The sequence below is a fragment of the Panthera onca genome, chromosome D1 (assembly GCF_046562875.1).
Source record: "Panthera onca isolate mPanOnc1 chromosome D1, mPanOnc1 haplotype 2, whole genome shotgun sequence".
NCBI classification, from domain to species: domain Eukaryota; kingdom Metazoa; phylum Chordata; class Mammalia; order Carnivora; family Felidae; genus Panthera; species Panthera onca.
Window position 1 is genome coordinate 93990237 of NC_138348.1, and position 27731 is coordinate 94017967.

The 27731-nt window shown below is 37.1% G+C and overlaps 2 protein-coding genes across 2 annotated transcripts; both read left to right on the forward strand.

Moving 5' to 3' along the window:
- The first annotated feature begins 4514 nt into the window (after positions 1-4514).
- On the forward strand, positions 4515-5453 carry LOC132662310 (olfactory receptor 8B8-like). The gene has a single exon (XM_060607791.2). It carries the CDS (start codon positions 4518-4520, stop codon positions 5451-5453), a length of 936 nt encoding a protein of 311 aa, XP_060463774.2. The 5' UTR covers positions 4515-4517.
- A 16219-nt stretch (positions 5454-21672) lies between these two features.
- LOC132662273 (olfactory receptor 8D2-like) lies at positions 21673-22608 on the forward strand. Its single transcript, XM_060607763.2, has one exon. The coding sequence runs from the start codon at positions 21673-21675 to the stop codon at positions 22606-22608; it is 936 nt and encodes a 311-aa protein (XP_060463746.1).
- The last annotated feature ends 5123 nt before the right edge of the window (positions 22609-27731 follow it).

Here is a 27731-nt window from a genome sequence, read left to right on the forward strand (position 1 = left end):
GTATATATGTGTATATATATGTATATGTATATATATACGTATATATACGTATATATATGTATATATATATACGTATATATACGTATATATACGTATATATACCTGTGCTGAAATTATACAGCTAAGAATTAAACAGGTAAGCTATGGGATTCACCTGTGCCCATGAACTAGGACAGAGTTGCTTCTAAGTCAGTGTGCACACTTTGAGTTTCTATGCTTAATGGAACATGGTCCTTCTAGTTAAAGAAAGTTCTCTGATTACATCTTAATTTTGTTTAGCGGACACTTTCTCTAAGCAAGCTGCTATTTCTGCTCAGGATCAAATTTGGAATGATCAGGGTGTACTGTAGTTGAGGGCTGATAAAACCCAGAAGTGAAAGGGGTTTTGAGTTCTATATTCCTTTCATTTCTGAACCCCAAATTTATAGATTTCCATCATCCTTCTCTCTACACTGCCTTCCTACAAACACGCACACACACACACAAACACACACACACACACACAGTCTTCAAGTCTTGTATTTTATGAGATCACTGCGTAACAACTAAGGCATGGGATGCAACTCACTTTTTTTTAAAGTTTTTTATTTGGGGTGCTTGGTGGCTCAGTTGGTTAAGCATCTGACTCTTAATTTCAGTTCAAGTCATGGATTGAGCCCCACATTGGGCTCTGCACTGAGTCTCTCTCTCTCTCTCTCTCTCTCTCTCTCTCTCTCACCTTAAGATTTCTCTCTCTCTTGGGGTACTTGGGTGGCTCAGCCGGTTAAGCTTCTGACTTCGGCTCAGGTCATTATCTCCTAGTTCACGATTTCGAGCCCCACATCGGGCTCTGTGCTGACAGCTCAGAGCCTGGAGCCTACCTCAGATTCTGTGTCTCCCTCTCTCTGTGCCCCTCCCTTGCTCATGCTCTCTCTCTCACAAATAAAAAGAAACATTAAAAAAAGATTTTCTCTTTCTGCTTTTCCTCCCCACTCATGCTCTTTTTCTCTCTTTCTCTAAAATAAAAAAATAAAAATGAATAAGTTTTTTATTTAAATTCCAGTTAGATACATACAACGTTATGTTAGTTTCAGATATACACTACAGTGGTTCAACACTTCCTTGCAATAACTGATGCTCATCACAAGTGCACTTCCTAATCCCTATCACTTACTTAACAAATCACTCCACCCATCTCTCTGGTAGCCATCAGTTAATATGTTGTTGGATACGGTTTGCTAGTGTTTTATTGAGAAATTTTGCATCTATTTTCATCAATGATATTGGCCTGTTGTTCTCTTTTTTAGTGGTGCCTTTATCTGGTTTTGGTATCAGGGTAATGCTGGCCTCATAGAATGAATTTGAAAGTTTTCCTTCCTTTTCCATATTTTGGGATAGTTTAAGAAAGATAGTATTAACTCCTCTTTAAATGTTTGGTTGAATCTGTCCATGAAGCCACCTGGCCCAGGACTTTTGTTTGTCAGGAGTTTTTTGATTACTGATTCAATTTCTTTGGTGGTTATGGGTCTGTTCAAGTTTTCAATTTCTACCTGTTTCAGTTTTGGTAGTTTTTATGTTTCTAGGAGTTTATCCATTTCTTCTAGGCTGTCAAATTTGTTGGCATATAATTTTTCATAATATTCTCTTATCATCCTTTGTATTTATTGGTTATTTCTCCTCTTTCATCTGTGATTTTATTTATTTGAGTCCTTTTGTTTTTCTCACTAAGTCTGGCTAGAGGTTTATCAATTTTATTGATTTGTTTTTTTTAAGAACCAACTTCCAGTTTCATTGAGTTATTGTTTCTCTTAGTTTTCATATTATTTATTTTGCTCTAATCTTTATTATTTCCTTGCTTCTGCTAGTTTTAGATCTTGTTTGTTGTTCTTTTTCTAGCTCCTTTAGGTGTCAGGTTAGGTTGTTCATTTGAGATTTTCCTTGCTTCTTGAGGTAGGCTTGTACTGATTTAAACTTCACTCTTAGAACAAGTTGTGTTGCATCCAAAGGTTTTGGATCATTGTGTTTTCATTTGTTTCCATCTATTTTTAATTTCTTCTTTTATTTCCTGGTTGACCCATTCATTGTTTAGTAGGATGTTCTTTATTTTTAATGCTTATTTACTTATTTTGAGAGAGAGCAAGAGCGTGCATGTACAAATGGGGTGGGGGGGGGGCAGAAAGGGAGGGAAAGAATCCCAAGCAGGCATCATGCTCAATGCAGAGCCCAATGAGGGACTCAATCTCATGAACTGTGAGATCATGACCTGAGCCAAAATCAAGAGTTGGACACTTAACCAACTGATCTATTGAGGACCCCCAGTAGGATGTTCTTTAAACTTCATGTATTTGTGGTCTTTCCAGATTTTTTTCTTGTGGTGGACTTCTAGTTTCATAGCATTGTGGTCAGAAAAGACAGATAGTATGACTTTGATCTTGAATTTGTTGAAGATTGTTTTGTGGGCTAATATGTAATCTATTCTGGAGAATCTTTTGTGTGCACTTGAAAAGAAAGTGTATTCTGCTGTTTTAGGATGGAATGTTCTGAATATATCTGTTAAGTCCATTTGGTCCAGTGTGACATTCAAAGTGATTGTTTACTTGTCGATTTTCAGTTTAGATGTTCTGTCCATTGATGTAAGTGGAGAAGAAAAGATCGTTTTAGACATTGCTTGCAGAGATGTGAATTATTACGGTTTTTGGGAAAAACCATCTGATATAATTAAAAGACAACATTCTGGGAATTTATCCCATTGAAATAAAAGTACTGGTATATAAAGATGAATGCACAATGATGATTATCTTACCATTGCTGTTGATGGTAAAAGAATGGAAAAATTATGGATTTCTATGAATGTGGTATGGTTGGATAAGTTATGATTTGCCCAAACATACTTTGGAGTGATTTTGATGAAGTATTATTAAATGACAAAGGCAAGAGGTAAAAAAAACTATGTAGTTTGGAATCAGTTGTAAAGCCCCTATAAACCTATTTGGATACATCGGCAATTAGGAAAATAAGTGAAGATGTTCCAGTAAGTTACAAACATGAATAACTGGATGTGATGGCTGAAGGGGTCTAAGACAAGAAAGAGAGTGCTAAGAAAAAGGAACAGGAAGTGATGTGTCTAAAAGCTACAAAGAATACATTATATGATCATGAATGCCATAATGTTAATCATATATATGTGTGGGAGGATATATATATATATATATATATATATATATATATATATATATATGTGAAATTTTTATAGGTATTTAAAATATTATTAGCTATGGGTTAGCAGTTGTACCTAATAGCCAAAGAAGCACTAGGAGAAAGAAGAGAGAAATGGTTTCTACCTCATTTGTCCCAGAAGAATGTGCAATTTTGAGTAGAATATTGAGCTTCCAAAGACACCAGGGTATAAGCATCTTCATCTTTGTACAAACAGTTTCATAAATCTGTCTTTCCCAAAGGGTTTGAGCTATGGAGAGCCTCCTGGGAAAGCCTCTAAACCAAATCCCTGAGACCTCCAAGCTAGAATAAGATCACATATGTGATGTTTCCAGTTTATTATGTTGAAACAGAGAACGCTGTTTATATTACTTTTTTTGTAGTTTAATGATCACCTCTGGGCAAACTAATTATTAAAAATAGTGATCTTTATCTGAATAACTCTCAGAGCAAGTCAAAGACTGAGATTTATAAGTGCTCTGAGCCCCTCCACACAAATGGAGGAGGAAGTGTTTGGCTCAGCTGTATTACCCCCCAGAGCAGCAGAACTTTCCTATTAGAGATCAGTGTTGGAAAGGAAACCACAGGAAGTTCTGATGTCACTAGGCAAAGAACAGTGAGCATTGAATCCTTTATCTTTTTATGTCTTTCAAAATCCAGAACCATAGAAAGTAATACGCTTTTCTGCTTTTACCAGCTCTGGCCCTGGGTGCAGATGATTACAGTGTCTGCATGGGAAGAAAGTAAAGATTAGAAGTAGTGCTGAGATTATGGGGTTTGCAGTGCCTCCAATCCTTCTGCCTCTTAGAGAATTTCTTATGACGGAAACCCAGGTTCCATTCCTGACTTAATTACTTTCTTGCTGTGTGCGCTTGTGAAACCAAAGAGTCTCTGTGAGTCTGTTTTCCCAACTCTACTATGGGCATGTGCTCCTGATTTCTACCCAACACAGTGTCCAGTCTGGATCCGTGGCAAGCATAGGTAGCTGAAGTGTGGTGATTAAAGATTAACAAGGACAAACTGGAATAAGTAAAGGGATAAAAGGTATTAGTGACAAACTGAAGCAGAGAAAGGATGAGAAATTTCTGCACTTCTTCCCCTCTTGAAATATTTCTCCCAGTGTTACCTGAAACTATGTTGATGCCTCCCATATCCTTGTCTTTCTTGTGTGAGCAAAGCCGTATGCAACTCCCTCTAGAATAGTTAAATCTCAGCAGAGTCTGTTGGCCCAGGGTAGACTGGGCATGGGATTGCATAGGAAATGTGGGTTCTGCCTCGAATATGATTCTACTCTCCTATCTTTCAGATCCTACCAGAAGAGAATGGATATGGGAAACAGTTCCTTAGTCACTGAGTTTTTCCTTGTGGGTTTAACCAAATATTCAGAGATCCAGCTGCCTCTGTTCTTTCTTTTCCTAGGAATCTACATTGTCACTGTGGCAGGAAACCTGGGCTTGGTCACTCTAATTGGACTGAATTCTCACCTTCACACCCCCATGTACTATTTCCTCTTTAATTTATCCTTTATTGACCTGTGTTACTCTTCTGTCATTACCCCAAAACTGCTGGTAAACTTTGTGTCAAAGCTGAACACCATCTCCTATGCAGGATGCATGACTCAGCTCTTTTTCTACTGTTTCTTTGTCAGTGCAGAGTGTTACGTGTTGACAGTAATGGCCTATGATCGCTATGTGGCCATTTGCAAGCCCTTGTTATACACGGTCACCATGTCCCCTCAGGTCTGTTCTCTGCTGTCTGTGATTGTATATGTGGGGGCGTTTATTGGTGCCTGGGCCCACACAGGATGCATGCTCAGGTTGACCTTCTGTGATGCCAACACCATCAACCACTACATGTGTGACATCCTCCCCCTTCTGGAGCTCTCCTGCACAAACACTCACATCAATGAACTGGTAGTTCTCATTGTTGTGGGCTTTGATGTGGGTGTGCCCAGCCTCACTATCATTATCTCTTACTCCTTCATCCTCACCAGCGTCCTTCGCATCCATTCCACTGAAGGAAGGTCCAAAGCTTTTAGCACTTGTAGCTCACATATAATTGTTGTTTCTGTTTTCTTTGGGTCGGGGGCATTCATGTATCTTCATCCTTCTTCTGTTTTGTCCATGGACCAGGGGAAAGTGTCCACTGTGTTCTATACTATTGTGGTGCCTATGCTCAATCCTCTGATCTATAGCTTCAGGAACAAGGAGGTTAAGGTTGCCCTGAAAGAAAGCTTGAATCGAAAAACATTTTCCTGAGCTGAAGCAGTATTAAGTATTATAAGAGAATACAGCTTTCTTTTAAGATCGTTTTTGTTCCTCTATAGAGTTTTTTTTTTGCATGTAGAAAGAAATAATAGAAAGAAGAGTATAATAGAAATAATAGAAATAATAGAAAGAAGAGTATAATAGAAAGAGTGTTGGACTTGGAATTAGAATGCCCAAGTCAAAAATTCTGCAAAATAGGGGTATCTTATTACTTTATAGGGTTATTGGGATGAATAAGCTAATGCAAATGAACGTTTATGGTGTAGTGTGAAGGGCTTAATACCATGTTCTCTCCTCTCCTTCTCCTTTCTGTTCTTCCTCCCTCTTCTTTTTCCTTCCCAGTGTTTTCCTCCTGTACTTTAGAGGGAACATTCACAGACTTTCTTCTCTTCCTGTGATCTCTGTCACCATGAATACTCAATTGCTCAAACCTCAAGCTAGTGTCCTCCTTGATTCCTCTCTCTTTGCTTTTCCTCCATCCCCAATTTATGAGGTGCTGATAATTCTTGTTCTCCTCATGGCACCATCATTTCTCATCTGGACACCAGCCCCCTGACTAGCCCCTTCCTCTCTTGTCTTTTAGCCTCGAAATTCATTCTCCCGATGACAACCAGCATGCTCTTTCCATACTTCCAATAAGATCTCATTTACCTTAGTTTACTCTTTTCACTGCAATTGTCTTCAGTATAAAACAAAGCTCCACATTATGTCAAACAAGGATCACCTCTCCAGCCTGATTTTCTGCCACTGTAACTCCCTCCTCCCTGCCTTTTTTCTGTTAGTCTACTGAAGTCACACTTAACTCTCCCAAGTTTAATAAATTCTCATTCATTTACACACTTTCCCACAAGCCATTCTGTCACCCTGGAACACCCTCATGCACCCTCTGTGTTGCTCAGCCTGCCCATCCTTCAGGTATGAAGTTATCCAGAACCTCTAGGAAGTCTTTTCTGGACAGAAAGGCAGGGTTAGATGACTTTCAGATATACATTGGTACCATTCTGTGCCTACCCTTTTGAGGTACACGTCCCATTCTACTACATGTTTTTTCCCCCTTTAAATGTACAATCTGATTCTATTTATTTAGTTATAAGAAAACTTTAAGAAACTCATTTGCAGGAAAATTTTCAGTTAACTACAAGGGAGTATGGTATGTAAGAAAGACATATATTTATCCAAGTTGAATTCATTAAAACGTTAAGAAAATCATTTGAGAAGTTATAGAGTATTTAGGGGATTTCTCTTGTTTTCCTTTGCTTACCTTTCCTTGAAAATACACTTTTGCTCATGCTTCCTCCATGGTTGGTTGGTTGGTTGGTTATTTATTTATTTATTTATTTATTTAGCACACTTTTATTACTTGTTTCCAATCCTCTTTGTTTTCTGTTCATGCTTCAGATATCAGCTGAAGGGAAACAGCCATCTCACCCATCTTACAAAGTTTAAATTCTCTGTTTTGTATTTCCCAGAGTAGACTCATCAGGCCTGCCACAATTTTCATATGCTTTTGGAATTGCCTGATTATATGTCATCCCTGTGAAGAAAGGCACCATGTGTATTTATTCTCTGTTACACCTCCAGTGCTTAGCAGATTATCTAGCATACTTAGCAAAGGCTCAGCAAGTAATGGCAGAATAAATGAATGCTTGCTATATGACTTTAGATTTTGAGTCAAAAAGAGGGGGTGTTTGGGGAGAAGAGTCACTCAAAGAATGGTTAATACGTCTCCCTCCTAGAATGAGTTTTGTAATAATTTGCTTTCACATTGCCTTTCTTTTCCATCTTCTCTTAAAGCACAGTGATGGAAAACAGAGATTTATTTACTTTTATATAGATGGTTGTGTGTATTCATGAATTGGGGGAAGGAACACATGAGTTGGGCAGATTTCTAAGAGTGAAGTAGAGTTAGCTCACAGTTTCTGGTGTCAGACTACCTGGGTTTTAATTTCAGCTCTGTTATTTGCTCGTTGTGTTACTTTTACTAATAAAAGGAACTTTTTCAGAGTTTCCTCAACTCTAAAATGAGAAAAATAACAGTATTTACTTAAAAGAATTGTTGTGAAGATTGTTATCTATGTGCTTGGGATTCAAGCTATAGTAAATGGGATATAGTTCAGGATTTGCCACCATATGGTAATGCCATTTCACTTCAGAAACTCAGATTAGTAACCTGCAAACTAAGAGGCTTGGCTGGATTATGCTAAGTGCTCCAGCTATTTAAAAAATCTTGTGATAGGGGCACCAGGGTGGCTCGGTCGGTTAAGCGCCCGACTTCGGCTCAGGTCATGATCTCGCGGTCCGTGAGTTCGAGCCCCACGTCAGGCTCTGTGCTGACAGCTGTCAGCTGGGGCCTGTTTCAGATTCTGTGTCTCCCTCTCTCTGACCCTCCCCCGTTCATGCTCTGTCTCTCTCTGTCTCAAAAATCAGTAAACGTTAAAAAAAATTTTTTTTAAAAATCTTGTGATAATTATGTCTCAGTTATTGACTTATATACTAACAAGGTTGAACTGGATTAATGATTCACAACTTGGGTGGGTGTCAGAATCATTAAGGAAACATTTAAAATTATGATCTCCTGGTTCCATAAGACCTACCTACTCAATCAGAATATATCTGTGATCAGGGTTCAGGAATATGAACTTTTAAAATTCTTTTCAAGTGATTATGATATTGTGTAGATACATGGTGATTTGGAACTTTCCACTAGTAACATTTTGTGATTCTAAAACTGTCTCTGGACAGGAGAATATGTGGCACTTAGAAACTTTACTGGACAGGAGATTTTGTGGTGTCAGGAAAGTTAATTAAATATTTCAAGAAGAAAAAAAGGTTCAGAAGTGTTCATTATTGTTCAGAGGTTGGGAGAAGTAAGAATCAGGTCACTTGGCTTTGCTGTGAACCTAGAAGTGCTCTAAAAATGAACTCTATTAAACAACAAAAAACATTATTAAGAGAAGGAAAGATAAGGCAGATGTTAAGGATGAAAAAGTAAGAGAATATGTGAACTATATTGAGGGACTTCGTTGAGCATTTTGATAAGCTGAGAGGAAGTAGCCTGTAGCGAAGGGAAAAGCTGAGCCTTGAGAAGGAGCATAGGGGATGGAGCAACAGATCCTGCAAGCAGGGGAAATCACCCTGGAGGCTGGATTATCCTGGGATGGGAGGGGACATCTTTCACACTACTTTCAGCACCTCCAGGTTCTCTTTCTCCGTCAAATAAGAGAAAGGGATTGCCATCTGCCAGTGGTGGTAACAAAGATGGAACCTCAGGAGAGAGGGGAAGGTTTAAAATAAACCATAGTAGGTCGCTGAGGCTGACAGAGGGTTGGGTTAGCTGGGGTCAGAGGCTTTGTGGGCAGCGACTCGTAGTGTTCAGCAGCTGGGGTTGAATGACTGGAAAATTGAGAGCTGCAGTCCCACTCAGTTTACCGTGAAAGAGGTACTATGAAAGAGAGGTTGTCAGGAGAATTAGGAGAGAAAAGGGAAGTAGAAGCAAGTAGCCTTACAGCGAGGCCTGTATCTTTGCCCTAGTTGGGCATTCACATACTAATTTACACACTAATAATACAACTCAATGAAAATTCGTTTTGGACATCTTTCATGAAGCTCGTAAGTTCTCCTAAATCATTGTGCTTATACGATTTTACAAGGTTGTGTGATATTGGTTGACAGTAAATGTGTCCTAACTGTTGGATCTATTTAATAGTGTTTATATTGAATCCATTTGTACAATTTAAGACTTACTGTATTTAACCATGAGTGTGAGTAGCCTGTGATTCTCCCCTTAACCAGCATTTTTTTTAAAAGGCACTCCTGGAAATTAGGTCTCCCAGGGGATTTTCTATTTTGTGATGTGAATTATTATCAAAGATTCACTCTTGATAAAAATAAAAGTCAAACAGTAGGTAAGCAATGGGCTATACAATGCAATGCAATAAAAATAAATACAATACAGCTGTTACATATTTCTACAACTGTTTCAGGTATAAATATTATGCTGAAGGACTGGAAATAAGCTCATAATGCACACAAAATATACTTACAGCACTTATTGTACAAGTCCATTGTATTATAACTATTTTTGTTTCACAGTACAATGGTTCTTTGTCTCCAGAGCAGCGTTAACCTATGATGCATATTTATTCTAAAACCTAACATTTTAATCTCATTTTTAAGGGAGAACCTTTACAGGTCAATGAGAACAGAGAACTAGAAAAAGGGGACCAGGAACCAAGACGGGGTGGGGAAAGGGTATCTTATATAATGGAAGAAATTCTGAAAGATGAGAACTCAGCTACACCCCTCGTTAGCTATGCAGAATCAGCAAGTCATTTTACTTCTCTGAGTCATGCTGTCATCATCATCCACAGCCTGAGGGTTTGTACCATGGCAGCTCTATTTCTCCGTAAACATTAAGTTGGCATTCACCTTAATTCATACGTTTCTTGTGATCCAAGTAACTGTGACTCTTCTGTGATTCTGGCGTAAGGACAAAAATTACATTTTGGTCCTGAAAATTGAGAGCCTTGAAATCTTGCTCACTATGAGAGTACTCTAGGGTGAAGCCTCCTGTAGGTAGGAAGAATCATCCTACCTCCCTAGCATTCCACTGTATCTTAGGGGAATCCCCTTTTAGAGAGCAGAAGGGATAGACATGGTGGAAGAATTCAATAAAGAACATAAAAATTTCAAAAGAGATCTCTCTCTAGGAATTAGAAAATAGAGGTGCTCACACTCATTTCACTTGAACATCAGAATGTGCAATTTCTTATTATTTGATTTAATTTCTTTGAGATGCAGCCCGTTTGGAAGTTGAAATGGAAACGAATTCTCTCTGCATCTTGGATCACTTACAGAGGACCCCTCAAAAATTCCCTGTGCAAACAAAAACTTTTGTTAAATCCACGAGGCCTTCATCTCCTTCAGACACAAAGGGGACTTATCTCATGGCATTTTAAAATATTTATTTATTTATTTATTTATTTAATTCTTTTTTTTGTTTGTTTATTTTTTACCGAAAAATTATGGATCTTCTGTTGTATGCAAGGGGATTGGGAATAAGCATAGGGACTCATTAGATTAACTGCATTTGGAGAGAAAATTCTAAATGAAAGTAACACAATCGAGGGTTGGGTATTAACACACTACTACTACTCTTTCTTGCCTCCTTCTCCATTATGTTTTTAAATCTTCTTATTGCCTGATGGTTATTTCATATTTAAAATTGATTTTATCCCCCCCTTCATTAATGATCCTGAACTGTAGCAAAATGTAACCAGATTGCCTATTAGTTTTTCTTGGGATTTCATGGCTACCAGTCTCTACACTATATTAAATTTTTAAAAAGTTTGGCTAAATAGGTAGACTTAAGGGATAATTAAACTATCATTACATTTACAAAAGAAGATTCAGAGCAAAATATACCAATAAATTAGCATGCAGAAATACTTTTCATTTCTTCACTCAAATAATAATTATTCAGCACTTCTTACTATTTATCACTATGTAACACTGTGTCCGTGTTCTAGGTTCTGGGATACAAAGGTATATGACGAAGTAGAGGGTCCTGGCCTTCCCAGAACTTACCAACTAGTCACTGTTTCTCTACCTTTCAAAGCTATGTCCCCTAAAATATTTTACGTTCTTCTTCATGTACCCAGAAGATAAGAACTTTCTGCAGAATCCAAATTTTTGTCATCTCTATTATGAAAACAAGAGGTCTATTAAATACGTGTTTTCTTATTTATTTATTCTTAATTTTAATATAAATTATGTCAAGTTAGCTAACATACAGTGTATACAGTGTGCTCTTGGTTTTGCAAGTAGATTCCCATGATTCATCACTTACATACAACATCCATGCTCATCCCGGCAAGTGCCCTCCTCAATGCCCATCACCCTTTTTCCCCTCTAGCCTGCCCCTGCCCATCAACCCTCAATTTGTTCTCTGTTTTTGAGTCTCTTATGGTTTGCCTCTCTCTGCGTTTGAAACTATTTTTCCCCCTTCCCTTCTCCAATGGTCGTCTGTTAAGTTTCTCAAGTTCCACATATGAGTGAAAACGCATGATATCTGTCTGACTGACTTATTTCACTTAGCATAATATCCTCCAGTTCCATCCACCTTGCTGCAAATGGCCAGATTTCATTCTTTCTCATTGCCAAGTAGTATTCCATTGTATATATAAACCACATCTTCTTTATCCATTTGTCAGTTGATGGACATTTAGGCTCTTTCCACAATTTGGCTATTGTTGAAAATGCTGCTATAAACATTGGGGTACAAGTGCCCCTATGCATCAGCACTCCTGTATCCCTTGGGTAAATTCCTAGCAGTGCTATTGCTGGGTCATAGGATAGTTCCATTCTTAATTTTTTGAGGAACCTTCACACTGTTTTCCAGAGCGGCTGCACCAGTTTGCATTCCCACCAGAAGTGCAAGAGGGTTCCTGTTTCTCCACATCCTCGCCAACATCTGTTGTTCCCCGAGTTGTTAATTTTAGCCACTCTGACTGGTGTGAGGTGGTATCTGAGTGTGGTTTTGATTTGTATTTCATTAAGGAAAAAGAAATTATTATTACTGTGTCTTTTGCTATGTGTGGCATCTATCTCTGAAACAAATATTGTAGTTTCTATAAGTAATTAATGGAATATCACAAAATATTTATCTATACACCAAATGTCTGATAGCCTGAGGACTCTTTCCTTTGCTAAGTATGTCTTTGGTATGACTAGTGGAACTCATATAACACAGACACAATTCCAAATTCTCTCACGAAAGCAAAAACAGTGAACATGGGATTTTGTGATTTCCTACTTCCATCCTTTTTTTTGGTTTTGTTAACAATTGCAAAATTGTTACCAACTTCTGTTAGCCTTTAGGTATTATTAAGAGAAAAATATAAAATGGCAGCCAATGCATACATGTATTGATAATAAATTCTGTGGTGAGGACTACCTTCCACAGTTTGCTCTTTTTCAATTTCTCTACCATCAATCTATATTTCTGCATAGTTCTAAGTATTTTTTGCTAACTCTGTTATACCCTTTGACACAATTCGTCTTGGATAATAATTATTTCCCTGCTACCCCTGAGAGACCATGTGTTCCTGGTGAGTATAGACTCAGTCTTTTTACTTTTGTATCCGTGGTGTCTGACAAAGTTTTTGCTTTGAAGTCATTAGATATTTGACGCTAATGTTGTAGTATTAAAAAAGTCATAATATTTCTCATTTCCAAAACATAAAGGTTAGTTTTTTTCTCTTTGAAAAATGCAGTATGGTGAAGATACCCAAGCTGCTTAATAAAAAAATATAAGAAATAACTAAAATGCTTGTAAAATTCTTGCAATGTTTATCCTTGCATCTAATCTTAGTTCTTTTTAATTTAAATTTTTCAGAAAATCAAGGTAAATGATAACTGTATTTTTTATTTTTGTGGATTTACAGCATGAATTCATTAGAAATAATTTTAAAGTTGCTTCAGTTACATATCTTAAGGCACAAATGGAATATATGAAAGTATTTGCTGATGTATGAAAAAAACAATTAGCTTTGGCAATGTATTAGGTCAATGGTCTTTGTCTTAGAGGTTGATTTGAAATAAAAAGTTGATTTTCAAATATTAATGCATGGTTAGCATATTACTTTTCTCATTCCCAAGGGAAATTGTGTAGAGGAACAGAAAACAAGGAACTTTACTAAGGGTAAATGAAAAAAGAGAAAGAAATTTAAAAAGTGTTAGAACTGCAGGAGATGTTTTATTAACACTTGTAACAATTTCCAGGAGATATATCTCTAAGGTAAATGTAACTGTTTATTTTAAAACATATGTTATATTTTACCGAGGACCTATCTTGGAAGTCCCAACACTTCTAAATCAATCATCCAGGGTATTGATATTTTATATTAAATGTAAGTCTTATATTTGTCCAAAGCAAGTCAACTAATATACCATGTAGAGATCTATAAGTTGGCAGAAGATGAAACAGAAAAAGTTAAAAATGTGTATATGTATTGGAAGTAAATATCATGAGGAATACTACCTTCGATAATTTGGGCTCTATCAAAAGTCTAGCATTTTCTCTTGGCCTATTAGCCCCTTCTATTCTCCTAACCCACTGCCTTCCTTTTCCCCTAATATTTCCAATATCTCTTACCTTTGTATATTTGCTTTATGTCATCCCATTCTTTGCAATTCTTTTGTTCCTTCACTCCAGGTAATAATCCTTGGGTGCCTAAAAAAAAAAAAAAAAAAAAAAATTGCAAAACTGCCCATCAGTCCCTCCTCTATAATGTGTAGTGAACCTGGTGACCAGATCAGTAACTATTTAATCATGTATGAGAAAATGTTAGAAATTTCATTAGTTTTAAGTTATGTTACTACATTCAACACCAAATTTGTGGTTTAAAATATTCAATTTTTTTCTCCAATATATTTTATTTCTTACCAGTTCGGAGCTCAGTGGAGAAGAGTGATGTTATGTATTATATTTTTGAACTTCTACTAGAGAATACAAAAACATTTTTTAAAACAATTAAAGCCATAAAAGAATATGGAACACTAAAGAGACCAAGATATTATTAAAAAATAACACATAGGGGTGCCTGGGCGGCTCAGTTGGTTAAGCATCCAACTTAAGCTCAGGTCATGATCTCATGGTTTGTGGATTCAAGACCTGCATTGGGCTCTGCCCTGACAGCTCAGAGCCTGGAGCCTGCTTCAGATTCTGTGTCTCCCTCATTCTCTGCCCCTCCCCTGTTCACACTCTGTCTCTGTCTCTCAAAAATAAATAAATATTAAAAAAAAAAAAAGATATTTGGAAATGAATGACAATTAAAACAGAAATGCCAAAACATGTGAGGTAACTTCTAGAGTATAGGGACATTATGATCTCCAATTAATCTTGTTTTAAGAAGCCATTTTGGGGGCGCCTAGGTGGCTCAGTCGGTTGAGCTGCTGACTTCGGCTCAGGTCATGATCTCACAGTCCGTGAGTTCGAGCCCCGTGTCGGGCTTGTGCTGACAGCTCAGAGCCTGGAGCCTGTTTCAGATTCTGTGTCTCCCTCTTTCTGACCCTCCCCTGTTCATGCTTTGTCTCTCCCTGTCTCAAAAATAAGTAAAACGTTAAAAAAAAAAAAAAGCTATTTCAAAATTAAGGCACTAAGGTTAGAATGTAGAAATTAACATAAAGACACAGAATAACAACACTTTAATAATAAAATAATATTAATAATATACTTTCATAGTAAATTTTAGAAAGGAGAACAATATAATAAGAAATGAGAACAGAGAGAAACAGCAAAATCAAATGCTGGTTATTTAAACGACTAATAAAATAGAAAAAAATTTCTGGCAAGGTCGGTCAATCACCTCTTAATAATTAGAAGATGCAAATAAATATTAGGAATGGAAAAAGGAGAAATAACTTAAAATGTCAGATACGGTAAAAAAAAAACATGTTGGGAATACCATGAATTTTACATAAATTAGAAAAGAGATGGAGTGGTTATCTGTGTAAAAACACAACTTATCGAAAAAGTCATTTAAAAAGAGGTCTGAATAAACATAACCAGTAAAGAAATCAAATCAGTAGTTTAAAATCTCTGTCCCCCCAAAAATGCTAAACTGGTTTTACATGTAAGTTCTCACATAAATACAAAAATTGATTGTCTCTAACTTTTTTTTGCTATTTATTTATTTTTTTTCAATATATGAAATTTATTGTCAAATTGGTTTCCATACAACACCCAGTGCTCATCCCAAAAGATGCCCTCTTCAATGCCCATCACCTACCCTCCCCTCCCTCCCACCCCCCATCAACCCTCAGTGTGTTCTCAGTTTTTAAGAGTCTCTTATGCTTTGGCTCTCTCCCACTCTAACCTCTTTGATTATCTCTAACTTATGTGAACATTTTTGTGGAGCAGAAATAGAAGGATGGCTCTTTCAAATTGTTACAATACCATTGATATCTCAACCAAAAGAGGGTAATATGAGAAAGGAATATTAATAAGGCAATCTCACAGGTTTGGAAGGGTCAGAAATTTACTCTCACTTTTATGCTACAGAAATATTTAAATTATCTGGCATTTTTGTCACAAAGTATGAAGTTGAGATTTGAACAAGTGGCCTAAGCTAATTAAAATACTGAAGTATTACTCAAAAGGATAGTTTAATTAGATTTGTTCCAGAACCAGCTGTACTTGAAGCCCTATGTTCCCTTATTGATTTTATGACAGAAAAAAAGATGGACTGTTTAATAGAAAAATTCAGGGACTTTCTCAGACAGTAAATCCTTTGGGGGGTGTTTGAAAACAGCTAGAGTAGAGATTCAGACCAAAAACAAACAAAAAAATTTTTTTTAATTTAAAAAAACCCATTGCCAAAAAGACTAATATTTGGCAAAACACTTTGTAAATTCTATGGTGTTGTAGAGAACAAAGTATATTTTATTATTGATTTTTGCTAACAGAGACCAATCCCTTGGTTGATGAGATCTTTTTGAGATCATACAGAGCTCTAATTTATTTGTTTTGGTTTGGTTTGTTTTCACCTAATTATGTAATGGGCACAGAGCCAAATCTTGAGAGATTTGTAAACCTTTGGGAATTAGTTATATATTTCTAAGCCCCACCTCAACATTTGCAAATAATATCAGGGTCCAGTTTTTGAATGTCTTAAGGTAAGTGGATATCACCTTCTTGGTAGAGGAGAAAAAGGCTCTACATGTTTGGATTGGCGCTATTCAAATGCACTACTCATTTCTTCTTCAAGGTCATAGATTAATAATATCAGTTACATGGCACGAAATATGTACTGTTTTTGTTTTTGTTTTTTTTTACATAACCCCCATTAACTGAAAAAAAACATTTCTATGAGATAGGTTTTACAGATGAGGACACTGAGTCATAGGTAATATAATTTGCCCAAAGTTACACCACTCCCAGTGGCAAAGCCAAGATATGATCCTAGGTGGACTGGCTCCAGAGTGGTATTAAAGCTCTAATCACTATGCTATTGTATTCACTTATTTTTTGAGGGTTATTCATTTACTTTTTAAATGACTGCAAAAAAAAAAATTTACATTGCAAGACAGATTAACCTCTTTGAAAAGTTTGCCTGGTGAAGGTAATCCTGAATTTTACACATACTCATTTATTTACGTTCTGTCCATAGGTGCACTGGATGACCTAATTCCTTTGATTTGATTTCCCATTATCTGCATTTTGGTTTCAGTATTTCCTATCAGAACCTCCAATGTGCCAATTTCCACAGAGCCCAATATTTGAACGCCCCTTTTCCTGAAATCTATTATGTTGTCTTAACTGTAAGATCTTTCTTATGCAGGTGGAGTTTGCTAGTTCAGTGGTGTCCAATCAAAGGCATAATTGGCAAATGCATTACTCAATTGTCTAACTTAAGTTGCTGGGTTGGTAGCCATTATTAACGTTTAAGAAATTGGTGAGAATATTTAGATGTGGAAAGGTCTACAAGTTTGGTTGTATTGACAGCATTTAATGACCCCCAACTCGTGTTGCTCGCAGGGCTAATCTGGGCAGTTTACTTCCATAGCTGTTCCTAGGAGAGCAAAAAAAGAATTAGTATAATTGCCAGTACAGCTTCTTCTTAAATCTAAATCATAATATTCTGTTATTCATAGCCACTAATATGCACCCAGCTCTTGACAGTTCTTCCAGAGTCACTGTAGGAACCCTAGGAATCTCCTGAACCCTTTGCTTCTTGAATCACAACTTTTAAAGTTTCCTGCTTTTCTAGTTGAAAGAGAGTACTCTTCTTGAGGAGACCCAAGAATAGACACTGCTTTTCTCATTGAATACACTCATTCACTCTGCCCCTCATCATGCTTCCTGGATAAGGGTGACTGCTGCTTCGGGAATCTTGGGACTGATTCACACAAAGTAAACTCAGAAAGTGTTTTATAAATAATTTTAAGAAACAATTAAAAAATAGTAACTGATAATTAGATAGTGACTTAAGGTTTTTTTGAGCTCAGTACAGATCCTTTTATCTTCATAATTACTTTTTTTTTCTAGAAGAGAGAAGAAAGATTCAGAGAGGGTAAATGACTTGCTCTAGTCACACAGACTCTACACCAAGTGCTTTAAAACCCTTTCTTCTGCCTCCAAATAAGATGCCTTTCTATTTATGTCACCATAGGATCATAGGGTATAAGATTTGAAATTAACAAAGATTATGTTCTGATGAAAGTCACACAGCTTTTTGTAACAGTTGCTTTGGATAAAGTAATAACTACAGGAATGTCTCCTTTCCACAGTGTTTGATTCCGATGAAAAATTAAACTTTATTCTCTATCCAGAAGACTGAACTTTACGAATTCTATTGTCTTGATGAAAACATCCACTTTATCAGAGCCCAAAAGGATAGCTACATTCATTCCCAATAATATTTGAGATTCTGATATCTAGCCAATTTAATTATTGTCTCTTGAATGAAGTTACATTGTAGAAAGGAAACTTAACAGTGGGATTTCTCCAATAATATAACACTGTATTCTAGATCCTATAAAAAGTTATTTTGGTAAATGTTATTAAATGTTACCTTTCTAGTATGAGAAAACAACAAATTCACATCTGCCCTAGATAGTTCTGTGTAAAAAGTAGGAGTATGGGGGCGCCTGGGTGGCTCAGTCCATTGTTTTCTGCTCAGGTCATGATTTTGTGGTTTCGTGGGTTTAGGCCCCAGGTTGGGCTCTGCGTTGAAACCATGGAGGCTGCTCTCCCTTTCTCTCTCTCTCCCTCTCTCTCTTTCCCTCTCTCTCTCTCCGCCCCTCCCCTGCTTGCTCTCTCTCTCAAAATAAATAAACTTTAAAAATAATAAATAAATAAATAAATAAATAAATAAATAAATAAATATATAAGTAGGAGTGTGCAGGAGGGACTGTCTTAGATTTAAAATCTCTGTTAAATAAAAGAAACAAAATTTTATTTATTTATTTATTTATTTATTTACTTTAATTAGGCACACACTTGTATTTATAGTTATTTATGTTATATTTACTTAATATATATTTATATTTCAATTCTGGATATTTTATGAGTAGCTTGATGAAGGATTTGTTGAGTAATATTCTTATATCTTTGGACCACCAGCTACTTTCCTTAGATATCCATTTATGCTTCCCAAAGATGGCAGCTGGCACCTGTCTACTCATGGTTGTCTTCTAAAACTTCAAAAACAGTATTATTGGAGGCCGCTAGCCCCAGGGGAGAAAAATTGGAAGGGAAACAAAGTAGTGTCTTGCTTTCTCTTTCAGTTTGGTGCAATAACCTCTCATTTTCATTGAAATCTCACATACATAAATACCTTATTATTCTTGCCAACCTTTAAAGTGCTTCATTTATCGAATTACTTCGATAGGAAACGTAAATATTGCATTTCATGCTCCCTTGCCTTTTTTAGTTGCTGATATTGAAAATAAATAAATGTTCTCTTGGTGATTTAGGGCAATTGTTTTTATGCAGAGGAGCTATTTTGTGTTTTTATATGTTCATGTTTTCTGGAGTCTGCATAGATAACTATGAAGTTTGAGGCATGTTTTTTACTTTTATTTTTAAAAATAGTTTTCTGGAGGCTTCTGTTCCTGCTGTTAAACTGTTCTTCTTGCTATCTTCAGCTTTCTTTAACAGCTTTCTCACATTTCCCTTGTCCTTTTAAATTTGATGCCTTCTTTCTGATCTCGTCCAGGTTTGTCAAAATTATTTTTTTTATTTTTTATTAAAAAAAATTGTTTTAACATTTATTTATTTTTGAAAGAGAGAGAGAGTGAGTAGGGGAGAGAGAGGGAGGGAAACAGAATCCCTCCAGGGGTTCTGAGCCAGGCTCAGAGCCATCAGCACAGAGCCCGATGCAGGGCTTGAACCCACAAATCATGAAATCATGACCTGAGCCGAAGTTGGATGCTTAACCAACTGAGCCACCCAGGTACCCCTTGTTAAAATTATGTCTTAAGAAAAAGAATGATGTGGCACTAAGAGAGGACCAATGTGGACTTGTAAGTGAATAAACTTTAATAAATGGATATCATGACATTTATATTGATGTCTTCAATGTGCTTTTACTTATATTCAGCTTTTCAGCAACATTGAAGATTTTAAGTCACTAGAAAAATATTTCCAGGTAAGTGAAATATTACTGCACATCAGTGAATTTCCTCCATCTGTTGAGCTACATCAAATCTATCACAGTAGGCTTTGTTTACCCTGACAGATCAGTCTCCAGATCAGCCGGGAATACCTCTACAGTCACAGAGAGATACATCTGTCCTGGCTCTGAGTCTCTAAACAACCCTCCCTGGTGGTAATGATTTCAGTATTATTTTGGATTATAGAAGGAATTTTAGTCAATTTATGTGTGAGCCTATTAAAACACTGTGGTATCCACTACGTGAATCTCAACCCAAAATACCCCACCTCTCCCCTGGCTCACTTTCTTAGAGTGTTGGCTTCTGTATGAATAATGAAAATGTCAGTCTTATTCCCATGGATTGTTGGATAAGTTCAGGGCATTTATCTGGTGATGGTTGAATCTCAGCGTCATCGCTAATTGGGCTGCTTAGGGATGTATCCTGGCAACTCTGCCTCTGTTTGTTTGAGGTTATTGTCTAATTTTCTGAATTCAGAAACATGGCTCTCTTCTCATGTGTTCTTGGAGATAATAACACCCTATACAATTAAGCCTTTAAGTCAACACATATTGGGGTGCCTGGGTTGCCCAGTTGGTTGAGTGTCTGACTTTGGCTCAGGTCACCATCTCATGGGTCATGGGTTCAAGTGCCGTGTCCGGCTCTGTGCTGACAGCTTGGGGCTCCGAGCCTGGAGCCTGCTTTGGATTCTGTGTCTCCCTCTCTCTCTGCCCTTCCCCTGATTACTCTCTGTCTCAATCTCTCTCTCTCTCTCAAAAATAAATAAACATTAAAAAATAAATAAATAAACACATATTGAGCACCCTTAATATGTTGTGGAAGGCATAGAGAGAAAAATAGAGTGCAGCAGAGTTTCATAATTTTTTGTTTGTGATCATGGAAAATGATCACATGTTGTATATTTTCCAGGTAAAATAAAAAGCAAGCTATGTATCACTCTGGAGTTTTTCCTCCATTGATATTTTTTCTCATTTTGGAAAAAGGAATTTAAAATCATATCAAGGTCTAGATACTGCATGTGTTCTCTCTTGAGTATCATGAATTAAAGGAACACTTTGTACCATGCAACATGTCGGTGAAAAATTATCCTCAGATAATAAAAGTGTATCAAGTGTAAGCAGGAAATCTTTTTCCCTGAATCTTTTGGTTGGATTTAAGGGGAAACTAAGTCAGGAGAGGAGAAATCTTCCAGTTCTGAGGTATAACTGTAAGAGAAAGGCCAGTGAGAGTTTGGCCTCTAATTATGGACAACAGGGAAGAGTCAAGAGGGAAACACTGCTTTGTTGATTGCTCAGGTACTACAGGTGAAAGCCAGTCTTCTTTGCTATTTCTTGAACAGGAAAAGTTTAAAATATAGTCTAATAGCCTTTGGCCCTACATTTCTGTCAACCTTATCTACATTAAAAAGAATTTCCTGGCCTACTGAAGTTTTCTATTCACAGGATGGAGTGGGAGAATGATTAGAGCCATTTCTATAATTTTGTTTTTTTGTATTCACAGTCTCTTTATAAAAGCCTTTTCCATTTCTAAGTTCTCAGTCTTAGAGAATATTCATTATGTTGACTCATATAGATGGGCTGGAAAATTGAAACAGATTGCTTTAAATCATCAGAGCTAGACTCAAAGCCATGTTGCAACCAAGTCTGAAGGTTCTATCGGTATATTCCCAAAGAAAGGATGAACCATATTCTATTAATGATATTAATGAAAAATGAATTAGGTTTTGAAAGTTTGTGTTTTCTTTGCAAGTGAGGTCATTTAGGGGCGTAAGCCTGGGAGCAAAATGAAAGAGTTCTGACTTAAAGGGGTGCATTTGAGTATTTGGTGGAAACAAGTCTCTGGGTTACACTTGTGGTCTTTGTTCTTGACCTCTTAAATCCATGGAAAGGATCAAGTCATGAAACAGGTGAGGGAGGGAACCAATCAACACATAGCATGTCATTCTGCCTTGGGAATCATAAAAAACAAAAAACAACAACTCTAATTCACCTGTTTTCTCTTATTTCTGTCTGCAGATAATATCTTGTAAGAAATGGCTACTTCAAATCACTCCTCCATGACTGAGTTTATCCTTGAAGGGTTAACAAAACACCTAGAGCTTCAGTTGCCACTCTTTTTACTGTTCCTTGGAATATACGTGGTCACAGTGGTGGGGAACCTGGGCATGATCCTCTTAATTGCTATCAGTTCTCAACTTCACTCTCCAATGTATTATTTTCTCAGTCATCTGTCATTCATTGATCTCTGCTACTCCTCAGTCATTACCCCAAAAATGCTGGTGAACTTCATATCTGAGAAGAACATTATCTCCTTTTTGGCATGCATGACTCAGCTTTATTTCTTCCTTGTTTTTGTAATTGCAGAAGGCTACCTTCTGACTGCCATGGCATATGACCGTTATGTAGCCATCTGTAGCCCCCTGCTTTACAATATTCTCATGTCCCATAGGGTCTGCTCCATAATGATGGCTGTGGTATATTCACTGGGTTTGTTTGGGGCTACAGTCCATACGACCCACATGTCAGTATTGTCCTTCTGTGGGTCTCATGTTGTTAGGCATTATTTTTGTGATATTCTCCCCTTGTTGACTCTCTCTTGCTCCAGCACCCACATCAATGAGGTACTGCTGTTTATTATTGGAGGAGTTAATACCTTAGTACCTACACTGGCTGTACTCCTCTCTTATGCTTTCATCCTTTCAAGCATCCTCCATATTCACTCTGCTGAGGGACGGTCCAAAGCCTTTGGCACCTGTAGCTCTCATCTCATGGCTGTGGGTATCTTTTTTGGATCTATCACATTCATGTATTTCAAACCCCCTTCTAGCAATACTATGGAACAGAAGAAGGTGTCCTCAGTGTTTTACACCACGGTGATCCCCATGCTGAATCCCATGATCTACAGCCTGAGGAACAAAGATGTGAAGGACGCACTGAGAAAGGTGGTTGGGGGAAGGTGGTCATGCTGACTAAAGGCATTCTCTGAGGGAGCAAGAAAAAAATGAACCAGATGAAAAGTCATGGGCTCTGTGTAATTTCTTTCTCTCCGCCAGAGATAAAATTCACCATCACTTACAAAATATGCGTTTCATACTTGAGAATGATTGAGGCATTTTTGGAGATTTTTCAGACAATAAGATTTTCTGATAGTTAATATAATCTTTGGAAATTTTACATGTATTTGAGGAACAGGAGTTGGCAGAAGAGGAAGAACAAATAAACATAGAAAGAATATCTTGAAGATAGTAATTAATAATATGTTAGATTAAATATTAATTTTGAAAGTGCTTGATAACTAGAGAGTGAGTTAAGGGTTGTGTTTGAAGAAGGGTGATGTTAATTGATTGAGAACTACTGGAGGACAGGAAGAAAGGTGTCTTTAAACTTTCTGAGAGAGTTGTTTTCAATCCATAGGGCTTTATAGTGAGATGCTGAGAATATCAAGACAGAGCTGTGGGGCGGTAGTACTTAGAGTGAAGAACAATTTGTAGGTGGATTGTGGCCTATGTGGAGGGTGTCAGGGAGAGAGACAGAGGGAGAGAGAGAGAGAAGAGTAGGTTCAGCGTGAAGGTTAGGGGAAGAGATGGCATTAGCTTAGTCTCATCAACAACTTATATACATTCAGTACATATCAATAATAGCTACCCTGAAGTCCTACCTTGCCTCCCTTGGAGGCCATCCCTTAGGCTATGACTATAGCGTGGCTCCAATTTAGAGAGTTGAATTAATTTTTAACTTTGTATTAGAATAATAATTTTAATGACAATGATCTTTCTTTCTGACTAAATTCTATAGTTCTTTCCTACCTTCTGTATCTCATATAGAGGTTTTGGTCTTGTGATTTTGGGTATATCTACCATTTCTCTTTGGTTCAGGGACTTTGCTTCAGGGACCTCCTCAGAGAACAGAAACACAGTCTCCCTGGTGATTTCTTGCATTGGAACAGCATTCCAGACAACAATGCATAACCTCCAGCTCACTCTACTCTTAAGTGTAGAGCTCCTTCTTGGAAGTTATATGCTTGAGGTGGCTGGGAATCAAGCTATAATATTTTGCAGCTTTGGTTTTGTCCCTGACTTAAATGTGAATCTCAAAGAAGTTTTAACCAGACTTGCAGATGCTGTGAAGTTGTGAGAACAGTTAATGTAATGGACAACAAAACCATGATTCTTAAAGACCTCTAGAAGCTGGAGTGATGGATATATTCAATGAGCTTAAAAGGCAAATGTATAATGTAAGATTCATTACTTCTGCAGAAATGAAGACAGTGGGAGAGAATTAAGGATTCTGGGGGACAATAGAGTCAATATAAGTACACAGTATAGCTGTCTAAAAAGTTAATGTTATCTTGTTTGCATTAGATGCACTTCAGTATTTAAAATGGGAAAAGTTCCAGTCCTCATGAGCACCATAGTGATCAGACAACTTGCATTTGAACGCAGTTTATTCAGTGGCTACCAGTTTTCAAGGGCCACTGGCCCCTTGTATATTCTGAGGAATATGGCCATGATGAAAGACTTGAAATAATACATTCATTGATTTAGTCTTTCTTGCTCATTCATTTAATAAATATTTCTGAAAGCCCAGTACATGCCTGAGAATGTCCTCTCTTACCGGCAATAAAAGAATGAACAAAAAACACAAAGTCCTTTCCTTCGTTAGATTAAGGTTTTCATTTCAAAGAAAGACAGTAAACAAGGAGACAAATGTATAATATCGTGGAATACTTTCTAAAAATATAAAGTACAATAAGAGGATAGAGGTGTAAAACAGATATGGGGGTGGTTAGCCTACAAATAGAAGGGCTGAAGTTTTTAGCTGTGGAAATTCTTGCCACAGGGCATAACCAGGTTAAATGGGAGTAAGTTACAGAGAGCCACACTTTTCGTCAAATTGAGGGGCTTTTTCTCACATTTCACATTTGCATACCACCACCATTGGTATGTGGGACGAGATGCTATACTGCCTTTAGTCTGTTTGCTAAGTTCTTGGTCTGCGCACAGCTTTTAGCTAGGGATGTGAAATGTGTGAGAAAATCCTCACAAGGGGCTATTGACAGATCTTTGTGTTGGGCCCTGTATTCATTTCCTGTGGCTACTGCAAAAAAAACAAAATCACAACAGAAGTATATTGTCTCACAGTTCTGGAGATCTTACATCCAAATTAGTGTTGTCGGATCAAATCAAAGTGGATGGCAGAGCCTAGTTCCTTCTGAAAGCTCTAGGGGACAATCTGTTCTTTGCCTCCTCTGCCTTCTGGTGAAATGCCTTGGATTGTGGCTGCAGCACTTCGATCCCTACTTCTGTGGTCACATTGCCTCCTCTTCTAGTGCTTTCTCTTATAAGCATACATTTGATTGCATTTAGAGCCTGCCTGGATAATCCAGAATACTCCCCCTCTCTGAAGATCTTTAACTGAGTCACATCTGCAAAGTCCTTTTTGATATAAAAGGTAGTATTCACAAGCTTCAGGAATTAGGAGGTAAATATCCTTTGGGAGACATTTTTCAGCCTCCCGCAGAGCCCCTGGGAAACAAGGCCCTATGAGATTAGTTAAAAATTACATGTTCTAGGGTTCTGCATCGGGCTCCGTGCTGAGCTGGGAGCCTGCTTGGGATTCTCTCTCTCTACCCTCTCTCCCTGCCCCTCCCTCTCTCCACCCCTGCTCTCTCTCAAAATAAAAAACATAAACTTTAAGTATGTAAAAAAATTAAAAATGTTTAAACATAAAAAAATAAAATTGTATGTGCTATCTGGGATTCTAGGGGACTGGTTGAAGCAAGAGTGTGGAAAAAAAAATGACTCAAACTCTACTAGTCATAAAACCACAAAATTTGAACTGTAAGTCTTTCGGGGTACATGTCTGAAAGCCTAGAAAAAGGTTATTCATTGAGAACCATTACTGGAGCCAGTCATGATGATCTCACTTCATCTCGCTCATGGAACCATTTGATTCCTTGGATTTTTTAAGAGTAGAGTCTCTTCTGGGGTGCCTGGGTGGGTCAGTACATTAAGTATCTGATGCTTGATTTTGGCTTAGGTCATGATCTCATCGTCATGAGACTGAGCCCTGCATCAGGCTCTGGGCTCCAGGCTACGCATGGAGCCTGCTTAAGGCGCTCTCTCTCTCTCTCTCTCTCTCTCTGTCTCTGTCTGTCTGTCTCTCTGTCTCTCAAAAAAAAAAAAAAAAAAAAGTAGAGTCTCTTCCATTTTATTTGCCTCTCTTGATTTTAGTCTGATAGTTTCTAAGATAGCAGGAATAGGTCCTATCTGCCATACTTGGCCAGCAATCCACCTCCACCACTGCTTCCGTATAGAATAATTTTGTCCGGGAAGATATCTGCATGGGTGAGAAGAGAGAAATTATATGAGTGGCAGAATATTAAGTATTTGTATGTTCTGGGTTATCTTTGAGGTTGGTTATAGAGTTTATTAGTTCCTTCTCATAGTGCTTCATAATTTACAAAACTAATTTTGTGTTGTATATTATTTCATTTTATGACTTCCCTATGAAGCATATAGGGTTATTTTACAGATGAGAAAATGAAACACAGATCATGGATCAGGACTGGAGATAGAGTCTCTTGAATGTCAACCCAGGGCTCTTTCTACCTTCTCATGATGAACAATTATTGGGATGAAAGTGGATGGGGGATGGGTTAAATAAATGATAGAGATAAAGGAGTGCACTTGTTACGATAAGCACCAGGTGCTGTGTGGAGGTATTGAATCACTATACTGTACACCTGAAACTAGTAATACACTGTATGTTAACCAGCTAGAATTTGAATAAAAGTGTTAAAAAAGAAAAGAAAATATTTTTAACATGATTTCTGAATAAAAGACTAGCTGGGTCGCAAAAAATAATGCCCTTCTGCTTTTGGTATAAGTCCTCCTTATTATAAAACTTATAGCATTAAGAAATTTGAGAAATAATTTACTTAAGTCCTGTTACCTCACTGATGAGAAACTGAGTCCCAGAGTCTCAACGATTTCCTCAGAGTAACATGGTTATTTTGGTCAAAAGAACATTATATGCGCCAATGCTCATAGCAACATTATTTACAATAGCCGAAAGGTAGAAAAGCAACCCAAGATCCATTGGTGGATAAATGGCTAAACAAAATATGGTACATACATACAGTGGAAAATTATTCAGCCTTAAAAAAAATTCTGACAATGGCTACAACCTGGATGAATCTCGAAGACATTACGCTAAGTGAAATAAGCCAAACACAAAAAAAGAAATATTGTATGATTCCACTCATATGCAGTACCTAGAGTAATCAAATCCAAGGAGTCAAAAAGTAGAAAATCGGTTGCCAGGGGTGAGGGAGAGAGAGGATGGGGAATTATTGTTTAAGGAGTGCAGAGTCTCAGTTGAGGGAGATTAAAATGTTCTGGAGATAGATGGGGATGATGACTTCATTACAATGTGAATGTACTTAGTGCCATAAAACTAGACACTTAAAATGATTAAAATGGTAAATTTTATGTCATATATATGTTTACTACAATAAAAAAAGAAAAACAAAGGACAGTGTTTAGATTTAAGAAAAATTTTACATTTCATTATTTTTCTCCTTTTTTTTTTAAACTGACTGATGAAATAGTATTGAAGAACCAGCACCTGACTGCAGACTTTTGGGAATCATTGATCTAATTTCTTTGTGTTTCTGAATCTCCACTGGTAACGTGAAAATATAAAATAAGAAACTTCTTTCAGGAAATGTACTACTCTTGGGAAATATAGCAATGGGAAGGGGAAAGAGGATGATATTATTTTTGCAAAGCCTTATTAAATACGGAAAACACCAGTAATCTCTAGGCTCAATAGGTCTTTGGGGACCTATGAGTGCAGGGGAGTTAAGTATTTCTAATGATATGCTTATGCTTGATAAACCTCAAATAAAATTGCATGTCAGGTTACTCTCTTGCTTTTAAGACTAGGGAAACTAAGTATGATTTGCTGCAAGATCCAGAGAGTTAGTACTCCAGATGGATTTTAATGCTTTGCTTTTAGCCAACCAAATAATTCAATCATTGACATATAAACGTGCACATTAGGCAACAGAAGAGGCTTTGCTCTTTCT

What these genes read in the sequence shown, in the direction of transcription:
- LOC132662273 (XM_060607763.2), top strand. Translation starts at nt 21,673, where the DNA reads ATGGCTACTTCAAATCACTCCTCCATGACTGAGTTTATCCTTGAAGGG.
- LOC132662310 (XM_060607791.2), top strand. Translation starts at nt 4,518, where the DNA reads ATGGATATGGGAAACAGTTCCTTAGTCACTGAGTTTTTCCTTGTGGGT.